The sequence below is a fragment of the Trachurus trachurus genome, assembly GCF_905171665.1.
Source record: "Trachurus trachurus genome assembly, chromosome: 4".
In the NCBI taxonomy this organism is placed as follows: Eukaryota; Metazoa; Chordata; class Actinopteri; order Carangiformes; family Carangidae; genus Trachurus; species Trachurus trachurus.
Window position 1 is genome coordinate 2,311,952 of NC_139898.1, and position 23,277 is coordinate 2,335,228.

Sequence of the window (23,277 nt, forward strand, 5' to 3'; positions counted from 1 at the left end):
ATTTTTTTTTTAATGAACTGACACTCCTAATGTGAGTATTGTTTTACACAATTGAGGAGAATTCAAGTGAACTGATATCAGTTTATGTTGTCATCTTTACAATAACTTTATTACACAAACTCTTTGTACAACATAAAGGAAATGTTACAACAGTCTTCATTCTTATAGTTTGGGTGGTCCAGCAAGCTTCCAGCCCTCCATCTTTCCGACTTTTGTGAAGAAGGCGAGAGTTCCCAGACAGAGACACGCTGACGTACCTGTTACAGCACTATGGGCTGAGGATGTACAGAAACACACACACAAGACAATAAGGCTTCATTTTGGGAAGTTGTGTGATAAAACGGTAATGAACAGGGTAAATATTGTACATGGCTCGTAAGACACAGAGTCTGTGACCAAGATGGAGGTGAGGTGAGGCTTATTGGACGATTAGCTTAGGCTGCATCACTAGCCAGGTGGACTGATGAGCAACGTTATGGTCAACTATTATGCCACAGATCTCGGTTACCTACGTAATGCTGCAATTAACTGATCCCTCTTGAAATCCAATGAATTGTGTTTTTGTACTTTCACATACATGTTAACAATCAGGTTCAGCACCACAGAAGTTCTGAGATTCTCAGAGTTTGTTGCTTTGGTCAGGGCAGTGACTGAATAGTCTTTTTTTAAAGTATATTTTTGGGGCTTTTTCACAGCAATTAATACCATGCTTTCTTGAATAAATGGACACTAAGGTGCAATGAAATCATTGATTCATGGCCTAGTCAGATCAAGAATGTCCTTTTCTGATTGTGTTCCTTGTCCTATTATTACACAGTTAGCCTATATTAAAAAGTTGCACGTATTTCTTCAATGTGAATGGAAAATTCATAAAAAAGAAAGCCCCTCTCTTTTTAATTTCTCTAATGCTGGGCTTACACCAAACGATTTTCACAGTCCCAGACTAAGTGTGGCTGCACTTAAGCAGTTTCTAATCAATTATTCATTCCTAGATTTATATTTGATATTTTTCAGTTGTGTCTGACTGTCAAACTAGACAATAAAATAAAAATAATGGTCTTTCTCTTGCTGTATTCAAAGGGTTTAACCTTTAGAACAATAATAATCACATCATATCCATGCAGGCACACAGTAGGCCTATATTAGAATGTGAAAAAATTGCATGGTGGGAAAAAAATTGCTAAAAGAATCTAGTTTTAGTCTTGCAAATAGTGACCCACGGTCTTTGTAAAATCTCAGTCTGAGACTAGGCTCTAAGGCTGTGACTAAAAACTCTAAACACCTGTCTTTAGATGTGAGCAGGTGTGAGCTGAAGTCTTCTGATGTATGAGTAGCATAAGACACAAGAGAATCATGTGATGCAATGATGACAGACCATGATCAATTTTAGGTCCCAAGAGTTAAAGGGATAGTCCAACATTTTGGCAAATTTGCTTATTGCCATAATCCCTATAGTCATAGGAGTATGTTCATTACTTTTAATTATTGGTGCATGTTGTTTTGAGATCCGTGGGGCAGAGTATACACAATCCAACAACTCCAAAACACTCTCGTGGACAAGTTGTGACCTGCACATTCACCACACTATTAAATAATCATGTGTGTAATATAACATTATGACACACAAAGCAAATACTCAGAACTACTTTTTGAAATCACTCCGCCCAGCAGCTGTGTCTGGATTGGAATGTAGTTCCAGCTATGGATTACCTCGAAAACAACTCTGTCTCGCAATGTTACATTATTATTTCATCACATCGTGAATGTTCACCTCCATTGTGTTCGCTGAGCAGCTCACGTCTCTGCCCCGCTGATCTTAAAACAACATGCACCGATAATTAAAGTTAATGAACCTACTCCTATGACTATAGGGATTATGGCAATAGGCGAATTTGCCAAAATGTTGAATTATCCCTTTAAGTACAGAACAGTACAACAGAAAGTACCCATTTTTTCTACTGCCTGGGCACTGATACCTACTTTTAGCGCCAAGGAAGATCCCAGAGGCACAGCCCCCAATGAAGTAGTCGATGGGGTCATTTGGAGCTTCACGAGCCTGTGCACTGAGACACGTCCCCATGCCAAAAATGGCTCCCATGGTGGCTAGTACAACATAAACACCAGTGTTAAACAATTTGATGCAATCATCCTAAAGCAATTTGTAAAGTTCATGGAGCAGCACGTTAGCTCATTTAAACCACACAGTCTGAATCACATGACTAAACTTTTGAGAGTTTCCTTTATTTGATATGAGGAAAACACTGCTGAGCAACACATCTGCTAAATTGTGGACTTTTTTTTTTTTTTTACAAACCAAAAAACTTACCCATGGTAACAGTTGTGCTGGTAGCTCTTTGTAGCGCTGCCAATGCAGAATCAGGCTGGAACGCCACTATGTGATAGGCAGAGCCAACCAAGCCTGAAACCACACATGAAAATCAACAGTCATGTTACAAACGGTTGACATTGGGATCTCCTATCTTTGAATAAAGTCATCCGCCCCTTAGAACAAATCTGTGATACTGGACTATATTAAAGGGATAGTTCACCAAAAATTCCAATTTCACTCATTATCTACTCACCCTCATGTCAACTAAGAGTGGTGAGAATTTTCAGAGTCCTCCGTTCCTTCTCTGAGTTACAGGGGGGACCGTGCAGCAGTATTTGTCCATAGAATGGTTGTCAACTTTCTTCGTCCAATAAGACACACCAAAAAACATCCAAATACCTCCACACAGCTCGTCTGTAATGTCCCTCTTGTATTGAAGCCCCGACAGGAGAAATTGTAACGAAAAAAATTAAATAAGTCTATATTTTAAGCTTGTTTGTAGCGGAAGCTCCCAGTGTCTCGGTTCACTGCTCTTCCTGTGTCAGTGCAAATCTCGCGTGATTTGCACTGACCTGCGGAACAATTTCTCATGTCGGGGCTTCAATACAAGAGGGACATTACAGACGAGCAGTATGGAGGTATTTGGATGTTTTTTGGTGTGTCTTTTTGGACGAAGAAAGTTGGTATCCATTCACAACCATTATATGGACAAATATTGCTGCGCGGACCCCCCCCCCCCATAACTCAGAGAAGGCACAGAGGACTCTGAAAATTCTCACAGCTCTTAGTCGACATGAGGGTGAGTAGATAAAAGAAATTTGAATTTTGGGTGAACTATCCCTAACTCAAATAGATCCCAATGGGACTGGAGTCAACAGATTCCCTTCAGTTTATCACTCACAAAAGAAGGACAGGTATTTCATATACATGTATACCGTAAGTAAAATACTTTATATTGTTATACTATTTGGCGATATGCAGAATTCAGAACAATAACTTAAAATCCGGTGTGAATGTCAGACTGTAGCCTGGCTAACGCCAGACCGCATCACAAACTGTCCAACAGTGTGCAGTGCGTGTTGTTGTCCTAAAGTGTACAGTTGTTTGGGGGATTCATTGGCTCCTTGAGGCTTAATAAAGCAGTGATTGTAAAAAACACTCGAGGTGACGCTAGACGGCTGAAATTCAATTTAAGTTACAGCATAAAGTTACCTTAATGTTAGTATGACGAGTGAAAGCAGCTCGTTTCAATCCAGTCCTTGACTAACCTGCTAAGTTAGCTCAAACACGTTAGCATTAGCTAAAGCAAAACTAGCTAGCTGTAATTTAGCACAACGACATGCTGCTAGCATAACCAGCTCGGCGAGAAATAGTTTTATAAATGCTTATATTTACCAAGAGCTGTGCCCAGTTTGGTAGTTATCCATGTTTTCCCGACACAGTCCGTGCCCTCTGGTAGGTCCCAGTACCCCATGTCGGACTTTGCAAAGGACACACTGGCGAAATGTCGCGAGAATTACCTTTGTGGTGTTTGCTGATAGCAGGCAATCAACTTTGAGACATTACCACCACCTACTGGGCTGGAGTGTGAAGTGGTTATGCGCGCCATTCACAAACCAGATTATGAATCTCATGTTGTGCAATGAAGGTTTAATTTGTTAACAAACGTATTTTGTGTGGTTGATATAATCATAAATAATAATAATGAAGGTTATCTATTTTACACTCATCAAAACGAGCAATAAGGAATAAGGAAGACAAATGATAAAATACAATGCCAGATACCTATTCGGGTATATAGGGTTTATTTAACATGTCATGAAACAGTAAAGAGATGGGAATCTGCTGATAGTTTGCTGCTCCAGTCCTCTTAAATGGCCTCCCAAACAAAAGTATGTGCGGCCCATCATCACTTTTCAGCAACAGAATTCGGAGATCATCCAGTTTTGATGATGAAAATGCATAACACGGATACACAGATTTAAAATAATTCATTGACTTAACATTGGTTTATCCATCTTTAATAAGTTATTTACACTTTTTAGAAAGTGGCTCTGCTGACAAGGCAGGCCTAAACTGGACAGCAGTCTACTGTTACACATGGTATTGAGAAAGTTATCCTGCCATTAAATTGTCTTTTCAGTTTCAAATGACTCAGTTTAAACACACTGTAGATGGAGCTTTACATAAAACTCTGATTTGTTGTCTCAGTTGTGTTTCATATTCACATGATAAAAATAAGTTATTTCTTCTGCCAGAATTGGCTGTATTTGTCAGCTTTGAAGTCATCTTCATAGTGGACTGTTGTCTCTTTCTTTATCTTCCTGACTTCTCTCTTTTTCTGCCGGGCTCTACGCTCCTCTTCAGAAAGACTGGATAGATTCACAGGCATCTTTGAAAACACAAAAAGAGACACCAACAAGTTTACAAAACATGATTAACAAATACACATGTTTATAATCTAAACCTTTTCCCCCTTGTACTAGTAGACCAGGGTTTGAGTTAAGCATGTGACAGCAGGGCATTGGAAAACTGTTAAAAATAAGAAAGAAAAAATAAAATAAAATCACCAATCATACAATCAGGCTATTACTACAACTTCTTAGTCCATCTAAACAAAATAAACCAGAGCAACAACTGTCCTTTTTTAATTGTGTTTTATATTGTTTTCATATATTTTACTGATCTCAATTATAGAATGCAGGGTTCGTACACATTTGAAATTTCAAAGTTCCATACTTTTTCCAGACCTTAATTTCAAGACTTCTCAGTAAAAACATTCAAATAATTTGTGACATTTGAGTATTTAGATGTGTATCATGTAAATAAATTATGCAATTAATCATTTGTTTTCATTATTCTGAATGTGTATCCCATTATGTCACTAAATAATTCCAGGAGATTGTAGCTAGGTACAATTGTGCATACAAAATAATTAACCCAAATGAATTCAGATAAGACTAAATCCAGATAGATAAGTATTAAGATAAATATATTTCCATACAATAGTTTACATTTTCCATACTTTTCCAGACCTCGACATGTATAAAATCAAACCCCATACTTTTCCATACTCGCATAGGAACCCTGAGAATAGGAGTGTGTTTTATTGAAAGCAAGGCTGGGTGTGCGCATGAAAACCTACAGTGGGGTTTTTAGGTGCTGTACAAGCAAATCTCCTATGTCTCAACAAAGACCTTTTTAACTGTGAAAACAGTAGACCTATTCAAGAGTTGTGTTTGGGCAACGCTGCCATATAACAGACAAAACACTGAAAATAGTTCATTCTTGGCCACATCAAAGTGAAATGATTAACTTTACCGATTATCCATCTGATTATCTGTCCTGCTGCGAGCGCATAACTTTTTTCAGTGGCCTCCATAGACTGCATATAAAAGTAAAATATAGGCTACTGTATATAGCCTAATATATATAATGAGCTCGGATCAACAGGTGAGGAGCATATTCCTTCAGCTGAACATCTGTAGGAGACGCTCAGAGAGAAAGTCAACCTAAAAGTAAAGGTGAAGCAGCTGTAAATGTGTTAAACAGTGAAACAGCAGCGCTTTTATAGACGATTTTAGGATGAAACCCTGAACATAACGTGGTGGGGACCAAGTTACCGTGGTGATCTAGCCAGGTTAAAAGAGTAATTTTATAAAACTTTAGCATGTGAGGTACAATCATCATCATCAACAGTCTGATAACTCAGGCGGTGTCACAAAATAACATCCGTGTGAATAACTAAACAATAGTTCCTTCTGTTACAGTCGCGACTCGCGAGACTAGACTTTACGAGAATTACAGCTCAGTTGCAAAACACCTTTCATTAGAAATACCTGCAAATAGGTGTAACAGTTGATGGTCCTGTCACTATGCCTCCAATTGACCATGAGCCCTGGCTACGTAGCCATAGGAATATTCCTTTGGTGGAATGGTCAGTGCACATGACTCTTACCCAAGGGACTAGGGTTCAAACCCCGCCTGGGCCCTCCTTCATCCTGCCATATAGGAATTGTACTTTTAATAATTTTTTTTAGAAATATCGCTTTTATTTTGTGAAAACCTGCTATGGTCACTCTGGTTCTGGTGACATAATGCTAAATTCTGAGTTGTCATTCATTTGTTATAGCCTACTGGCCTAAGATACTTTGAAACACTGGGACTATGTTGACACTATACAGCACGTGACCACAATGACCAAAATTAAAAACCAATCTGAGTTTGCCTTAGCATGGCTAAACTAGTTTACAGCACTTCCTTTCCATTCATTAGGCTATATCTTCATGTTTTAAAACCAATTTCTATTAATAAAATGACATCAAATAAAAAATAAAACCCATGCTGTAAAATGAATCAGTTCCACTGGATTTATTCTTTAAATGTGATCGATGACAAATCAATGATTAAGCAGCACTACAGAAACATTGCATGGTAAAGATGGACTAACCATGACGACGCGCCGGGGTTCTGTGTATCTGATGTTGAGTGTAGATCCATCCGGCCGGACCAGCATCACCGGGTACAGTCTCTCGTATCTCTGCCGATCACAGCGCACTACCGACGTCCTGTTGGAGTTGAGCTGGATAACCTGAGTGTGGATCAGAGACCGGCATCCTGTCCGCGTGGACACTGGGGAAACACACCTGCACACATCATTAAAACGAGACATTGATTTATGTTTCATTCATGTTTCATTCAACACAAGTTAGGAGAGATTTCACGCGACTCAGTCACTTTACAGAAAACACAAACTAGCATGAACCCGAGCTGTTAGTAATAATGTCATCATTATTGAACTGGTCTCACCTGAATAACAGAGTGTGAGGAGCGCAGAGTTTCAGCAGAGACATGTTGTTGGCAGTGATGATGATATGAAACCCCAACGCTGGTCTAGTCTGGTCTATGGTCTGGTCTATGGTCTGGTGGCGGTGCCTTCGGTGCCTTCGCCCTGACAGGAAGCATTAACTTCCCTGAGGAAGGTCAAACACTGGAGTTCACAGAATAACCGTCCCACGGAACCACGGAGCAGCGCAGAAGCGTTCCGAGCATAATGTCTTCCTCTTCTTCTTTTGATTTTGATTGGCGGCTGGCATCCAACTTAAAGGTGCATTGCCGCCACCTACCGGACTGGAGTGTGGAACAATCAATTAGCAGGAAACAAAAAGAGAGCCCTAACAAAAAGAGATAGAAAAAACAAAAAAATAAATCCACTCCATTAACAATTGTTTCCCTCAGGTATTTCCTTACAGGCTTTTCTGTTTCCTAACCCAATTTTCTCCCTTTGCAGGCCTGCTTTTATGGTTAGTTTTAGGGTTAGGGGTTAGGTTTCCTCTCCCTCTCATACTCTTTACACTCCATTAGAACATGCTGTATAGGCTACTGTCTCGTGTTGGTTGCAACTTCTACAATTACCTGTGGGATGTTTCCCAATTATACATAATGTAGCTACTATTAAGCCCTGTGTGCCCCAGCCTAAGACGGTGATGGCCACCTCCTCCTTCCTGCTCCTGCTCAACACCCGTCCTCCCCCCACTTGCTTCTGTATGTTATAAAAATGCCTTCCTGTCTTGTTTATGTCCCAATACTCTTGCCATACCTTTTACATTTGTGTTTTTATAATTGATTTTCCTCCAGCTCTCCCTAACGGGATGTTGTTGTTTACTGTTTGTGATGACTGCCTGTTTTGCAAACTGTCCACCTCCTCGTTGCCCTCATGATTTCATTGTTTTCATTGTTATCTGATGCTATTAGTGCATATATTCTCAATAATATCTGGTCCGCCTCTCCCTTTTCTCAATGTACCACAGGTGTGAGTTTTCAACCTCAACAATTCCTCACTTAGACCTACTGAATTGTACAGATTATCCATGTATAATTTTTATCCATGATCTGCCAGCTGATCTAATAGGACTACAGCTGTCTCACCCAGCGCTCCTGAAACCCCGCAGTATGGCCTCGTGTTGTAGCAGTAACCTGTCTCAGAATCACACAAAATGTATGACTTCATTCCATACTTCACTGGCTTCTTTGGGTTGTAGACTCGAAAGGCCAGGCGTCTCCTCCACAAAAGCATCCCTTCATCTATAGCAATATTCTGAGCCGGCTGATACAATTCCCTAAATTTGGACAGAACCAAATCTAATACAGGGCGTACTTTGTGCAGCTTGTCTTGTGTGTTAGGGTTGCTGTTGTCACTGAAGTGCATGAAGCGCATGATAAGCTCAAACCTTTTTCTAGACATGCGTTTACCAAATATGGGGGTGACAGCAGTTCATCACTCATCAGTGGACCAATACATTTTTAGGTAAGGTTTACGGATGATATACCGGTAAGAAAGTGGAGGCCGAGGAAAACCTTCATTTCATGCACCGTGACAGGTTTCCATGACTTGATGTGGCTGTGAGGCATGTGTTGGGTTACCGATGATATTGTTTGTTGTGCATAAAGGTTGGTCTGCTCGACAATACTCTGGATGAGCTCAGGTAAATGGTAAATGGATGGTAAATGGACTTGCACGTATATAGCGCTTTTCTAGTCACTCGGACCACTCAAAGCGCTTTACAATGTAATGGTGTGAGGAACAGCTCTACAAAGTCCACCGGCTCTTCAGACTGTAGTGCTGCCGCTTCTCCTTTGGGTCCCGGGGTTGCTGTGAACGCGAAGTCTTCAGGCTGCCAACCATCTTTGCACCATTTAGTAGCCCGAGCTTTTACAGAATGCCTTGTCGCTTGCCACGGCCATTATGAAGTCGTATCCTGATTGATGCAGTTTTCTGTGAATCCTGAATAAAAGCTGAGCTTGATGAAATGAGTTTGATCATCTTCACTGGATCATCAGCTGCTTCTTCACTCTGTTGAAGCTTCTGCTCAACTTTATTCAATAGGCTACATGTCTGTTTGTCTTTGTTCCTCAAACACTTGGACTTTATTGTGACTGAGCAGAGAAACACACTCCACCATCAGAGCTCATGTTCAATCCAGCTTCATCACCAACACTCATCCAGTGTGTATCTGCTGGTTTGTGTAGTGAGCACTAGGTGGAGCCAACACTACAGGACTGAAGGGCTGATGCTGTGTGGACTGAGCTCACTCCACTGAACTCAGGTCAGCATCACTTTGTTCAGGAAACAGCCCTGCTCACACTCGTCAACCATCGACTCTCAGCTGCTTCAGCTACACACACATGGTTACACACAAACATTCAGCTTCTACAATTACAGCCAACTTTACTGCCCTGCTAAGCCAGACCGCAGTAACTACAGTAGGCTACGTGAAAATTCCAAATTGAGTTTTTTGTGAAATTGAACTTGTCAATAAATGTTTTATGTTGTGTAAAATTTTCAGCGGTCAATTTTGCTCAGTTTTGTATGAAAAATTGCAGTAGCATAACTACAAAATCACTCTTGAAACTGAGCCAAACCGCAGTAACTGCACAGTTACTGCACTCTGCCTCTTTTCCGCTGTAGCCTACTTCAGCTGCGCACAATTACACACTGCGCAGTTACGGTAGCTAGCTAACATTAGCTTCGGCAGGTTAGCACAAGCACATAACACTTTAAACACTGGACATTAAATGTTAGCTCACTAAAGGTTGTACTGTCAAATTATTAATCACTTTTGAGGTGGCCAAAGCTAATGAAAGCTGGAAGAAAACAACAACATTGTAGCTAGTTACTTCACTTTGCCTCAGCATTACCTTTAAGGAAATCTGGCAGCAGAGCGCAGTATCTGCTTTTTAGGGGTGAAATTTAAAATATGTGGTCATATAATTACATGAATATTAGCCTAGTTCATGAAAACCTGTCAAATCTGTGTATTTTCACTAATCTACCTACAACACATTTGGAAGGCAAATAAAAAAACTTTAAAGCCATTTTTCTCAGTTTCACTGTTTGCGGCTGCGGTCTGGCTTAGTAGGGCAGTTTATATCAGCAGATTAAAACAACTGGAGCTCATCAAAGTGTTGTCTGTCAATCAAAGTACAACAAATGTAGACCTATAGAAGAAGAAAAACACAAGGTACAGAAAACATAGGCTATCGTGTAGCCTATGTAAACACACTAAGATCAATATTTGGCTAATAGCCTATCATTGAGGAAATAACTAATAGTTTAATCTTCAACAGGACTGAACAGACACTATTAATAAAACAAGTGTCCTGTGACAATCTGTGACCTCTTTCCAGTCCTAAAATAAACAGGACTGGATGGGAGAGAGAGTGAAGCAGCACTGGACATGGTGTGTGTCTCTGTCTGAACTGTAACGAGCTGAACGCAGAGTTGGTGAGTGAAACTAAACTCCTACTAAACCTACTAGAAACGTGTTGATCAGGAGCTTTTGACTGATGGTGCAGCAGAAATCTACAGCTTCAGTTCACACCGTGTGTTCAGTGAAATAGAAGGTGTGTGTGTGTGTGTTTGTGTGTGTGTGTGTGTGTGTGTGTGTGTGTGTGTGTGTGTGTGTGTGTGTGTGTGTGTGTGTGTGTGTGTGTGTGTGTGTGTGTGTGTGTGTGTGTGTGTGTGTGTGTGTGTGTGTGTGTGTGTGTGTAAAACGCTGAACATAAACAGAAGCAGGTACAGGCCACAGCTGGATTATATTTCTTATGTCTTCTCCTTTCCAGCAGATTAACTGTGTGCTCTGCTTCCTCCAACTTGTGTAGTGCCTTCTTTACTTCATTATTCAAAGTGAACTTTACTCACAAACAGTGTAAATTATGCTCTTAAAGAGATAGTTCACCCAAAATTCAAATTTCACTCATTATCTACTCACCCTCATGTCGACTAAGAGCTGTGAGAATTTTCAGAGTCCTCCGTTCCTTCTCTGAGTTACGGGGGGGTCCGCGCAGCAGTAGTATTTGTCCATTTAATGGTTGTGAATGGATACCAACTTTCTTTGTCCAAAAAGACACACCAAAATAAACATCCAAATACCTCCATACTGCTCGCGTGTAATGTCCCTCTTGTATTGAAGCCCCGACATGAGAAATTGTTCTGAAAATTCTCACAGCTCTTAGTCGACATGAGGGTGAGTAGATAATGAGCGAAATTTGAATTTTGGGTGAACTATCCCTTTAATGTGCATTAACTGTAACTTCATAAAGGTAGTAAGAGGTGGATATTGTGATTAAACAAGCAAAGTAAACTAAATCAGGGGAAGTAAGGATAACTATTACATTTTACAGTGAATGTGAGATTGTTTGTTTGTGGTTTCAATTAAATCTCTATAATTTGATTGTGACGAAGTGTTCAAACTGGACGTGCTTATGATGAACTGGATCTGTTGCTATTTGATTCCAGGTTATTAATCCTTTAGCACATTTGTAAATGTCACTGAGCCAAATCCTGACAGACAAAAGCAGCTGTATTTCCTGGAATCGGTGAACATGGTGTTCAAGATTTAGTTGATCAAACTCAGACTGAGGGACGACAGGAACCAGGCAACATTCAGCAGCAGCCAGGGTTTATTGAGAAACAGTATGACAAACACTCAACAAACTAGGAACATCCAAAAAGTCTGACAAGAACCCTTTATCTAGAACATCTTTGCTCAATCTCATCTAGTTGTTCTGACTGGGCTGGTGTCCATGCTGTCAACAGACAATCAGGGACTCCATATTTGAAACTGTGACAAGCTTCTTGGAAACAGGGCACGAGCGTTTTAACAAACCATCTTGTAGTTTTGGCACAAAAATATGGCAATGAGGATGGAAAACAACCAGTATACCTGAGAGTAACTTTAGAGATCATGCCCTGAGTTCAGGCCAGCTGACACCCTTGCCTGCATGGGCCCGGGACAAGATCATCTTAGATGCCTGTGTAACCAACATGTTACATAGTTGGGGGCTCACCCAAGCACGCTGCAAACAACAGCATTAGCCTTGTGCTATTCCACCACTGAGTATATCTATCCAGTATGGAGCAGATCTCGCCATGCACACAGAATTGACCCTAGTGACTGGGTGCATTCAAACAACTCCAGTGCCCTTTGTCAATGCTCTCTCAGAAATCGCTGCCCCTTACTGTACATCTGGAGAGCAATTACCACCCAAGCTGAGCGGATAAAGCAAGCCAATGACACCCTGCTCCTATTCCATAAGCACCATGTCACTCATAAACGTCTTAGTTCCAAGAGCAGCTTCTTGGACACCACAGACGTACTGAAGTCTGGCCCAGCCCATGACATGGTCAGCGAATGGTTCTAACAGTGGAACAGGCGGCAGCCAGACGAGATAATGGATGGAGAGAGGGATCCCCCAAATGAAGGCCTTGCCTCTGGAAAACCTTGAACTGCTTATGAGTTGGTGAGGGATGCTGCAGGGCATCACTGAAGAAATGCAACATAACATCCGTATTAAAGAAGTTAAAGGGACAACGAGGAGTTTTGGAAAAGCGATGCGTTTTCACACTATATTTATGAGCCTCTGCGCACCGTGAAATTATTTGACCGGCGCAAGACAGACTCATGTTTTCATTCATCAACAATGAAAGTCAGAGGTTGGAAGACGATCACATACCGTCGTAGTTCCCACCATAAACGGCGATTCGCCGGCGTTATTCTCATGACTCGCGAAGAAACCGAAAGTAAGGAAACACTGGTCGGCTCGACCAGCGTTTCCGCCACCACTAATAATAACAAAATAACCATAGAGACAAAACCATATATTTATCGAAAATGGGCCCATTAACAAATGGTAACGTAGAATGCAAAATGTTTCGTTCTGCCGATGGAGAAACTCCTCGTTGTCCCTTTAAGTCTTGTACTTGAACTACTAAGGTATTTAACTCAGGAATAACCTGGTTGACACGCTACGCCTTGCATATTGTAAATTTTTTTTATCCAAAAACAAACAATACAGCGGCACTGAAGTGAATTTCACTTGTAAATCAGAGCACATAACAACACATTTAGCTCCTATAATTTGATTTGTGTGCAATGAACCCCAAACTATGGAACATCTCATGAGAGCTCCACAATACACCACAGAAGACCTGGTCGAGTGATGCTCTGTTTGGTTCATTCATATTTTATACCTCTAACTTAAAACTAATTTGATTGATTCAGTTGATTCAATAATGTAATTTTAACTTTTGTGGCCAGTTTGTCATGTTGTTTTTAATCACTGCATCCTGCATTTTTATTCATTTTCTTATTTGTTTTATTGATTTATGAATTTACTTTTTAATTCATTATCATGTGTTATTGGTTGTGATTAGTTCCGCCAGATTGTGCTGTTTAGTAAAAGATACAGATATGCACATAAACAACTCAACAGTCTCAACACCGAATTTGATTTTATTCTTTTTTTCATTGTGTAATAAAGTTATTTTTGTTTTTCAAGCATCATAAATTTGTGATTCACTCATTAGAATCCATTCATTATAGTTAGAGAATCTAATGTCAGTGACTGATAATAATCTTGGATCGAATCAGACATTGTTGGTGCAATTCATCTAAAATCTGACTAAGTGTCATCAGAGGTCACAACCTGAGTCTCTGTCATTTATAGTTGATCGATCTCCTGGTGGATGAAGCTTCACTCTGTTTCTGTTCTTCAGTTTGAAGTGAAAATGAAAATACAGTCGTCCCAACAGGCTGCTTTGGTCTCATCAATGTTTATTATGTACTATAATATTCACAGAGTCCATCCATCAAGCTGTAAATCTGAAGCTGAGAGTTGAGTGGTTCAGTGTGAAGGGCCAGACTCAGCACAGACATCAGGTTTGTCACAGCTCTGATGTTTCTGATCACTGTTGTATTGATCTGCCATAGAGAGTGATGGTTTAGTTCATTCAAGTTGTGGCTAAATTCACCCTGCACAGGAACCTGATCAGACCTACTGTGAGGATGAGTGGGCACGGAGCTGCTGCAGACACACAGGTGAGAAGAAACACATCATCATGAAGAACAAGAGAGCCCGTTGGGATGTCTTTGACAAACAAGACAATCGGCCCGTTACAAGCTGTCTTTGTTTTCTTCTCTTGGTTGTGTCACATCTGTTCAGTATCCGCAGCTGAACAGAAGACGGAGAAGCAGTATGGAACCCCCTCTTCAGTTTCCTTCAGAAAGTAAGACCCTGTCACTGACTCATCACTCATCATTTCAGTAAGCTTCTGCAATGTCACAACATTTATTTCCGTCCAGAGTTGCATTCATTTGTTCAAAGATTATCAGTGGAGTTAAGGTTTGGGCTCTGTGGTTACATTGGACCACATTTCTTCCTTGAAGATAATGGTTCTTCATTCTCCTTCCAGTTTGCAATAATGCGTTGGAGAGTAGCAATCTCCTTAGATGTTTTATATGCTTGATGTATGCCGATAATTTGACCCCTCTGAAGCAGATTAACATCTTTTCCACAACCACAGTATGTGTCTTCCAACATGGTTGTATGAGACTGCAGCAGTTAAGGTTTAAGGGATAGTTCACCCAAAATTGAAATTTTTAAAAAACTCATTATCTACTCCCCCTCATGTGGACTAAGGGCTGGGAGAAGTTTTACCAACTGTCTTCGTAACAAAAAGACACACCGGAAAACATCCGAATACCTCCATGCTGCTCGTATGTAATGTCCGTCTTGTATTGAAGCCCCGAAACGCGAAATTGTCCTGAAAAAAATTAAATAAGTCTATATTTCAAGCTTGTTTTGTAGCGGAAGCTCCTCTCCTTCGGGACAATTTCGCATTTCGGGGGTTCAGTACAAGACGGACATTACATACGAGCAGCATGGAGGTATTTGGATGTTTTTTGGTGTGTCTTTTTGTTACGAAGACAGTTGGTATCCATTTGCAACCGTTATATGGACATGCACTGCTACGCCGAGACCCCCTGTAACTCAGAGAAGCCACGGAGGACTCTGAAACTACTCCCAGCCTTAGTCCACATGAGGGTGAGTAGATAATGAGCGAAATTTCAATTTTGGGTGAACTATCCCTTTAAATAAGTTGTTTCCAGCTGAAACATAATCATTCATGAAGTAATTATCCAATGGGAGGCTCTTACCTATATTAGCTTTGTTAAATCCAAGTAGTGACTACCTTTTTGGATGGGCAGTGTACAACTCAAAGACAGAGAAAATAAATCAGACTGTGAGAGTTACAGGAGGTTTGGTTGCAGCTGTAGAATCAGTCGCTTCAGTTGTGTTCACTGGACGTCTGAGTTTTTAAGTTAACAGAAGAAGAAAGTGGGGAGATGGTCACAGATCAGCAGGAGAGTTCAGGAACATCATTGCATCAGTGAATGTGGAGAAGGTCAGGTGGAGCTGAAGCCTCCAAGTTTGAAAGAATGAAAAATGTAGAATATTCTGAGATTTTGGATGGATATAAAAGATTAAAATAGAACTCCAAATTAAGAGAAACAACACAATGATTCAGTATAATGTTGCTGTGTGTGAACAAATAGTTTCTAGGTGAAGTACAGAGATTATCAGACCCCTTCATCATGGTGGGTTAAGTCCTGCCTCCATCTGAATATGACAGGTAGTTGATTATCCTTCAGAAACAATAGGAACAACTGAGGAAGCAGCAGTAACAACACTCAGTGACGTGATAATACACTGTAAAACAACCAGTGAATATGAGTTGATTTAATGAACTGACCACCAGACTCTGTGGTTACTCATGTGACCACAGAGGCTCCGCCCTCATCCTGATATAACCCAAAGATAGTCTACCTGTTTGTTCTTTTCTCGCATCATTTCAGAAAATGTATGTGTATATGCAAATCCACTGAAAACGACTCAAAATCCTGTATGTGCCAGGCCTGCATGCGGTGCTGTAATGCTGCCACACAAATACACCAAAAACAGAGAAGATGACCTGGAAAACTTGTGCACTCATACAAGTTCCAAACATTGTAAGTGGACTAAACACAAAACCATTGACTGAGAGTTGTGCCAGTACAAATATGACGATCGATACCGATTTAATGGACACGTTTCAGGCCTTCATCAGCTCGTTAACTGAATCATACCACTTTCATATTTTCTCATATTAAATGCAGTGGACTGTTTCCTTGTACACAACATCTATTGCATCCTGATAAAAGCCTCTGATCAGCATCTCCTCTCTGCTCCTCCTCCTCCTCAGGACCACAGAGCGACATGGAGACAACTCAACAGGTGAGATCACACCACCTTTAAAGGGATAGTAGCATTTTTTTAAAGTGAGGTTGTATGATCTACAAATAGCCCCTAAGTACTTTAATTGCAGTAGAAGACTCTCTACATTCGTCCCGTTAGCAACGCCAGCCCATAGCCCTGCCCAGAGATTTACAACATACATTGTTGTGAATGGACCCAAAGAAACGGCCTATTTTCGTGGCCTAAAAGAGGTTTTACCTTGTTCGCTATAATATAATTTTTTCCAGCCCCTCAAAGTGCAGGAAAAACGCACTAATTGGAGCTAACCAACTCACGTATCCCTCCGCCCAGGGTTAGCGCCCGCCGATCAGCAGTTGGTTTATTATAGCGAACAATGGAACTGTGTATTTTTTTTTCACGTAAACGTAACTCTTTTAGGCAGCGAAAATAGGCCGTTTCTTTGGGTCCATTCACAACCATGTATGTTGTAAATCTCTGGGCAGGGCTATGGGCTGGCGTTGCTAACGGGGTGAGTGCAGAGAGTCTTCTACTGCAATTAAAGTACTTAGGGGCTATTTGTAGATCATACAACCCCACTTTAAAAAAATGCTACTATCCCTTTAATCCTTCTTCTGTAATGAAGCTGAAACATGAGAGAGACTCACAATTTAGTTTGATTATTTAAAAACAAAGATTCCCTTTTTCGCACTGTCCAAGTCTTCATCTGTGGAAGACTTTCCCTCCATATAAGAGGAGAAATGCATTGTAATGTATTTAATGAAACGGTGGCAACCCATTACTATGAAATTGCACAAATAAGAGTTAACTTTTTTATTTAATAAAAAGAACACGCAGCCCTTTTGATTAAAATAAAGATTTAATAATGGAAATCAATTTATTTGCTCGTTTGCTTGTTTATTTAAGCTCTTTTCTCTGGAGCGGAAAAAGACGCAATTGAGATCATGAATCAATGAGGGAAAATATGTCATGATTTGACGATTACTCAACTAAAGGCAAAATCTGACGAATCAGAATTGACACCCCTAGTGAAAACTCTAGTATGGATTATATGAATGTTGTTTAGTGACTGTATGTAATGTAACATACAGACTGTAACATACAGTTCTGTTGTCAGACTGTTGTTAGCTTAGTTGAAGGTGTTTGACACGGAACAATTCAACAAAAACCTCCAGTTTGGACCAATCAGCAGCTGCTGATGTCATGTGATCATGATGATTTGTCTTTGGTAAGAGCGAGACGACCTCCCTTAGAAACGTTTGTAATCATGTCTCAGAGTCTTTTGATTGTGTTTCTCATGTTTGTTACAGGTGAACGAAGCTGTGATGAAGGTTTTCTGATTTATCTCTAAAATCTTTTCCAGACACCATCACATCTGTGTGACCTTCGGCCTGCTGCATCAGGCATCACCACAGCAACACCGTGAGTAACATGAGCACAGTTATTACAACAGATCAAGTCATGAGTTGTGAATGAAACACTGATGACAGAGATTTATGGAATTTAATCTAAATTTGTGGTTCAATTTCCGGACTGATATATCATTTTATTAAATATTGATTGAATTTGACATTATTTTTATGTTAACATTTTTAAATTATGTTTTAAATTGAACAATATAGAGTATATTAATTCAAAATACCTGAATCACCTAATTTAATTGAGCAGTTCTTTGCCATTTTTCTTATTGTGACATAGGCGTCACATGGTATTTTTCCTGACTTTTTTAAGGCTAAGGCCCGATGTGACGTAGGCTATATGTCACAGCAATAATTTTCTTAAGTTGTTTTATATATATATATATAAATATAGAATATAGAATATATATATAGAAAGATAGAATTTCAGGATCATGAAAACATCAAACCCTCAGAGCAGTTGAGCATATTAAAGGGATAGTTCACCCAAAATTGAAATTTCAATCATTATCTACTCACCCTCATGTAAATGGTCTGTGTTTTATATAGCGCTTTTCCATCTGAACGATACCCAAAGCGCTTTACAGTACATACATCACATTCACCCATTCACACACACATTCACACACTGATGGCAGAAGCTGCCATGCAAGGCGCGAACCACGACCCATCAGGAGCAAGGTGGGTAAGGTGTCTTGCCCAAGGACACTACGGCAGCAACCGGGACAGAGCGGGATTCGAACCGCCACCCTCTGATCATTGGACGACCCGCTCTACCACCTGAGCCACTGTCGAGTAAGGGCTGGGAGAAGTTTCAGAGTCCTCCGTGGCTTCTCTGAGTTACAGGGGGTCTCGGCGTAGTGGTTGCAAATGGATACCAACTGTCTTCTAACAAAAAGACACACCAAAAAACATCCAAATACCTCCATGCTGCTCGTATGTAATGTCCGTGTTGTATTGAAGCCCTGAAATGCGAAATTGTCCCGAAAAAATTAAATAAGTCTATATTTCAAACTTGTTTGTAGCGGAAGCTTCTCGAAGCTCCTCTTCCCGGTTCGTCAAATTTGGACGAACTGGGAAGAGGACAGACCCTGGTTCGTCCAAATTTGACGAACCGGGAAGAGGAGCTTCGAGAAGCTTCCGCTACAAACAAGTTTGAAATATAGATTTATTTAATTTTTTTCGGGACAATTTCGCATTTCGGGGCTTCAATACAAGACGGACATTACATACGAGCAGCATGGAGGTATTTGGATGTTTTTTAGTGTGTCTTTTTGTTACAAAGGCAGTTGGTATCCATTTGCAACCGTTGTATGGACATGCACTGCTACGCCGAGACCCCCTGTAACTCAGAGAAGCCACGGAGGACTCTGAAACTTCTCCCAGCCCTTAGTCGAAATGAGGGTGAGTAGATAATGAGTGAAATTTCAATTTTGGGTGAACTATCCCTTTAAAGAGGCCTAAACCTGTCTAACTGTTCTGAATGCTTTTGGTCCTTTTTACATGAACTCTTCTATTTTTCATAGGGCCAATATGGCACACAGAGAATATATTCTGAAGAATGCCATCATTGATGAGGGACCTCCTGTCCGTTATCGGCTAACACCATGTACCACATGTCTTGGTGGAGTAGCAGGAGAGTCCAGGCTCAGAAGATGTACACTGGGTAAAAAAGACCCCAGCAAACAGAATAAAACCATCCTGCTTGTTGGAGAAACTGGATCAGGAAAATCTACTTTGATCAACTCCATCCTTAACTATGCAATGGGAGTGAAGGAAGAGGACGGAGAATGGTATGAGATTATAGAGAACACCAGGAAAGACTCGGGATCAGAGAGTCAGACAACAGAGGTGACGGTTTATGAGATTTTTGGATTTGAAGGTAAAACAGTCCCCTACTCAGTCACCATCATCGACACTCCTGGTTATGGAGACACCAGAGGAATCGAATATGACTCAATAATCACTCAGAGCTTACATGATTTATTCTGTTCAGAAGAGATCCAAGACATTCATGCAGTGGGTTTGGTGCTGAAGGCGACAGAGAATCGACTGAGTGACCGACTGACGTACGTCTTTGATTCAGTGACGTCTCTGTTTGGAAAAGACATGGAGAAAAACGTTATCGCTCTGATCACGCACTCAGATGGGATGCCACCTAAAAACGCTCTTAAAGCTCTGGAGGATGCAAAAATTAAATTTGCCAAAAATGAGAAGAATCGGCCGGTTTACTTTGTGTTCAATAACTGCCTGAGTCAACAGAAGACAGAAGAGACAGAGTTTGGACTGAAACAAGCTTGGGTACTAACAACAAGGGGAATGACACAGTTCACAGGTTTCCTGGAGAAAATCACACCTCAAAAGCTGGAGACGACTGTGAGTGTCCTGAATGAGCGCAGCAGGTTGGCAGCCTGCATCAACAATCTGACAGACAGGATCGAACTGATTGAACTAAAGAGGAGGGAGATCCAACAGACACAGGAAGAATTAGAGAAACACAGAAAGATGTTGGACAAAGAAGATAATTTCACCATAGAAGTTGATGAGCCTTACAAGGAAAAAGTGGAAATTGATGGTGGGATGTGGTTGTTGATTTTGTATAGTGGAGCTCTCACCTGTTCTGTCTGTAAGGAAAATTGTCACTATCCTGGTTGCTCACTGTCCTGGTATCCAGAACATTGTCAGGTCATGGAACGTGGCCGCTGCACTTCATGTACAGGGAAGTGTCCTGCATCATACCATGTGAAAGAGACTAAGATCTATGTGAACAAGACAAGGAAGGCTAAAAAGACCATCAGTCAATTTAAAGACAGGTTTACAGCAGATAAAGATCAGAGTGAGAACCTTCTGTCAAATCTTCAGACAGAGAAAGAAAAGCTTGAGAAAGAGAAGGATAAGTGGCTGGATGAAGCCTACCAACATGTTGTCACTCTGGAGCATATCGCCCTGAATGTTAACTCACTGCTCACTCACGCTCGCTTAGACCTCCTGATTGAGATGATGAAGGAGAAAGAAAACAAAGAGAAGGTCCAGAAACTGGAGGAGATGGTAGCACGAGTGGATAAAGGAACCAGAGCAGGTCTGAGGAAAGTGTTTGGTTATGCTCATGGTAATGTCACAGCAGCTGGGAAAAATGTTTGGAAAAAAGTGAAAAACTTGAGTTTGGAGCTGGACGACACTGTTAACTAGGGGTGGGCAAAAATATCGATACGGCAATATATCGCGGTATTTTGTATCGCGATACGATATTTCGATATGTCAATTTTTTAATATAATAAATCATGTTTCAGACGTAAATCCAGTACAACTTCCGCACATCTGCTCCGCGAGGTGTCACTGTACTGCTACCTCAGACAGTGTGTTGTTCATGCAAATATGTTGTTGTAACTTGCGCTTGTATAGTTACAATAAAATGGCATGGGTAATTTGAATTACATTGTTTTGACTCAGTTTGTCCCATGAATTATCACTATCATCTGATACAACTGATACAACTCTGATTTTAAGATGCATAATGCCTTTTACATTTTTCAGTGAACTATGTAGAATATCGCAATATATCGCAAAATTTGCATATTGCAATATCATATCGTATCGTGACTCAAGTATTGTGATGCGTATCGTATCGTGAGGTCCTTGGCAATGCCCACCCCTACTGTTAACCCACTGTGTTTGTAATTCTGTTCTGTCCTGTCACTGCTCCAGAAAATACAACATGAGGTTTCTCCTGAGGAACAGTGACCTCTGTTGTTTTTGTTGTCATAAACTGTTCCTTGTAGAATAATGTGGCATGTATTCCTCTCTTGTTGTAGAATTTAGATCTCTGTATTTTAATCTCGCTAGCAGCGTGGCTCTGTGAATGGTTGTCAGTCACTCACTTTGGTCCAGACTGAAATATCTCAACAGTGATTGGATGAATGACGGAGGAGTTGTCAGCAGACGGATCCCCAGAGGATACATCTCAAAACACAATGTATTCCCAGTGTCCTGTGACTTGCTGTAACCTCTGTCTGTCCAGTCCTGTAATAAACCTCATCATCTTCTATAATCAGCCAGTGAACATGTGAGCTGAGTTATGACCTTAGACTAGATAATAAATGTTATTATTGATGAAGTCAGAGAGTGATCCAATGTTGGTGCTTTTATCTGTGTACTGTTCCTTTAAGACGATGAGAAGAGAAACCAAATAAGAAGATGCAGCAGCTCACCTGTGTGTGTCAGGTGTGTGATGTCAGAGTGTGTGGTCTGTTCTGTTGCTGCTGCCCCCCAGTGGACAATAAGCAATATTACCCGAGAGTGATGCTTGCGGACCTCGGCGCAAGCGCCTCGGTCCTGACCGCATCACCGTCGTGCTCAAATGACGTTAAAGCACACCCTCTCGGGTAATATTGCGATTATACAACTATTACCAACTAAATAAAATGTATCATCAAAATATATTCATGTTGATGGACGTTTTGCTCTCAAATTTTAAAGTTTTTTGCGAGTGTGCTTCCCGTTTCCATGGAAATAAATGGGGTCTGACTAATACCTGAAACACAATCAGTCACGTCAGTAGACTCCTATGTGTAATGGAACCTAGTTCACCTCTACAGCAAATAGTCCGAATCTTAGTAACGACCTAGCAACAGAAATGATTTTCTAGTCCCAGATGAGTGAACTCTGAGCTGACGTTCATGTTTTAACGCGGTCGCGGACTTTCGCCGACACAGCTGATGGGGAAAGCCAAACATTTCAATTACTCCAGATTATTTAAAAGCCCAAAAGTCGCAAAGAGAGAGGGAGAGAGAGAAACGTAGAGGTATCCAACTCAGCTCCAGGCCATATTTTATTTTCACCGCTGTTAGGCTACATCTAGCGTCTCTCTGACGGACTTTCCCTAACGGACTAACGGACTAACTAAATCAATACTGCTCAAATAAACAAAAAATGCTTATTTTTATAGCCAAGATTATGTAGAATGAGGGTTCGTTGTGGTGGTATAGAGTCTTGATGCTCAGGAAAACAGACAAACAGGAACGGAGAAACGGAGACAGACTTTTGTTTACACTCCACTTTACTGACCGGCATCATCACCATGACAACCACAAACAATCACCACTACCACACACACTGAACCAATCACAGGCAGGGGGAAACAGCTGATTACTACACAAATACAGGCTACAAAATAACAAAACTATTAATACATTAGACATATGCACTAAATGTAATACCCAAACATATCCCAACTTTACAGTTATAACAAAGATGATGATTTTTTTTTCCTATTAGGCTATATTTAAAAAAAATAAAAAATAAAAAAACATGTTCACCGGTCACAATATAGCTACGTGTCTCTCACACCGAAGGGAATACCCTCTCGGCTAAAACGTTTCAGATTTATCACTTTATTTATTATTATTATAGAAATGCACTTGCATACTGCCATTAAAA

General features: G+C 40.6%; 3 protein-coding genes and 1 long non-coding RNA gene across 4 annotated transcripts; 2 read left to right on the forward strand and 2 right to left on the reverse strand.

Moving 5' to 3' along the window:
* Nucleotides 1-67: 67 nt before the first annotated feature.
* ndufa11 (NADH:ubiquinone oxidoreductase subunit A11) lies at nucleotides 68-3,835 on the reverse strand. The gene is made up of 4 exons (XM_083969839.1): nucleotides 3,725-3,835; nucleotides 2,327-2,419; nucleotides 1,981-2,103; nucleotides 68-275 (listed from the first exon to the last, which is right to left on the reverse strand). Exons 1-4 carry the CDS (start codon nucleotides 3,801-3,803, stop codon nucleotides 163-165), a joined length of 408 nt encoding a protein of 135 aa, XP_083825965.1. The 5' UTR covers nucleotides 3,804-3,835; the 3' UTR covers nucleotides 68-162.
* A 288-nt stretch (nucleotides 3,836-4,123) lies between these two features.
* mrpl55 (mitochondrial ribosomal protein L55) lies at nucleotides 4,124-7,252 on the reverse strand. Its single transcript, XM_083969952.1, has 3 exons — nucleotides 7,139-7,252; nucleotides 6,780-6,975; nucleotides 4,124-4,721 (listed from the first exon to the last, which is right to left on the reverse strand). The coding sequence occupies exons 1-3, from the start codon at nucleotides 7,180-7,182 to the stop codon at nucleotides 4,572-4,574; spliced, it is 390 nt and encodes a 129-aa protein (XP_083826078.1). The 5' UTR covers nucleotides 7,183-7,252; the 3' UTR covers nucleotides 4,124-4,571.
* A 3,275-nt stretch (nucleotides 7,253-10,527) lies between these two features.
* Nucleotides 10,528-14,208, forward strand: LOC310984286. The gene is made up of 3 exons (XR_014595298.1): nucleotides 10,528-10,613; nucleotides 13,970-14,049; nucleotides 14,151-14,208. It is a non-coding gene; the product is annotated as an uncharacterized lncRNA (long non-coding RNA).
* A 154-nt stretch (nucleotides 14,209-14,362) lies between these two features.
* On the forward strand, nucleotides 14,363-21,030 carry LOC310984704 (uncharacterized protein; the record flags this gene model as incomplete). The annotated part of the gene is made up of 4 exons (XM_083970018.1): nucleotides 14,363-14,396; nucleotides 16,413-16,444; nucleotides 17,787-17,845; nucleotides 19,368-21,030. Exons 1-4 carry the CDS (start codon nucleotides 14,366-14,368, stop codon nucleotides 21,028-21,030), a joined length of 1,785 nt encoding a protein of 594 aa, XP_083826144.1. The 5' UTR covers nucleotides 14,363-14,365.
* Between the last annotated feature and the right edge of the window lie 2,247 nt (nucleotides 21,031-23,277).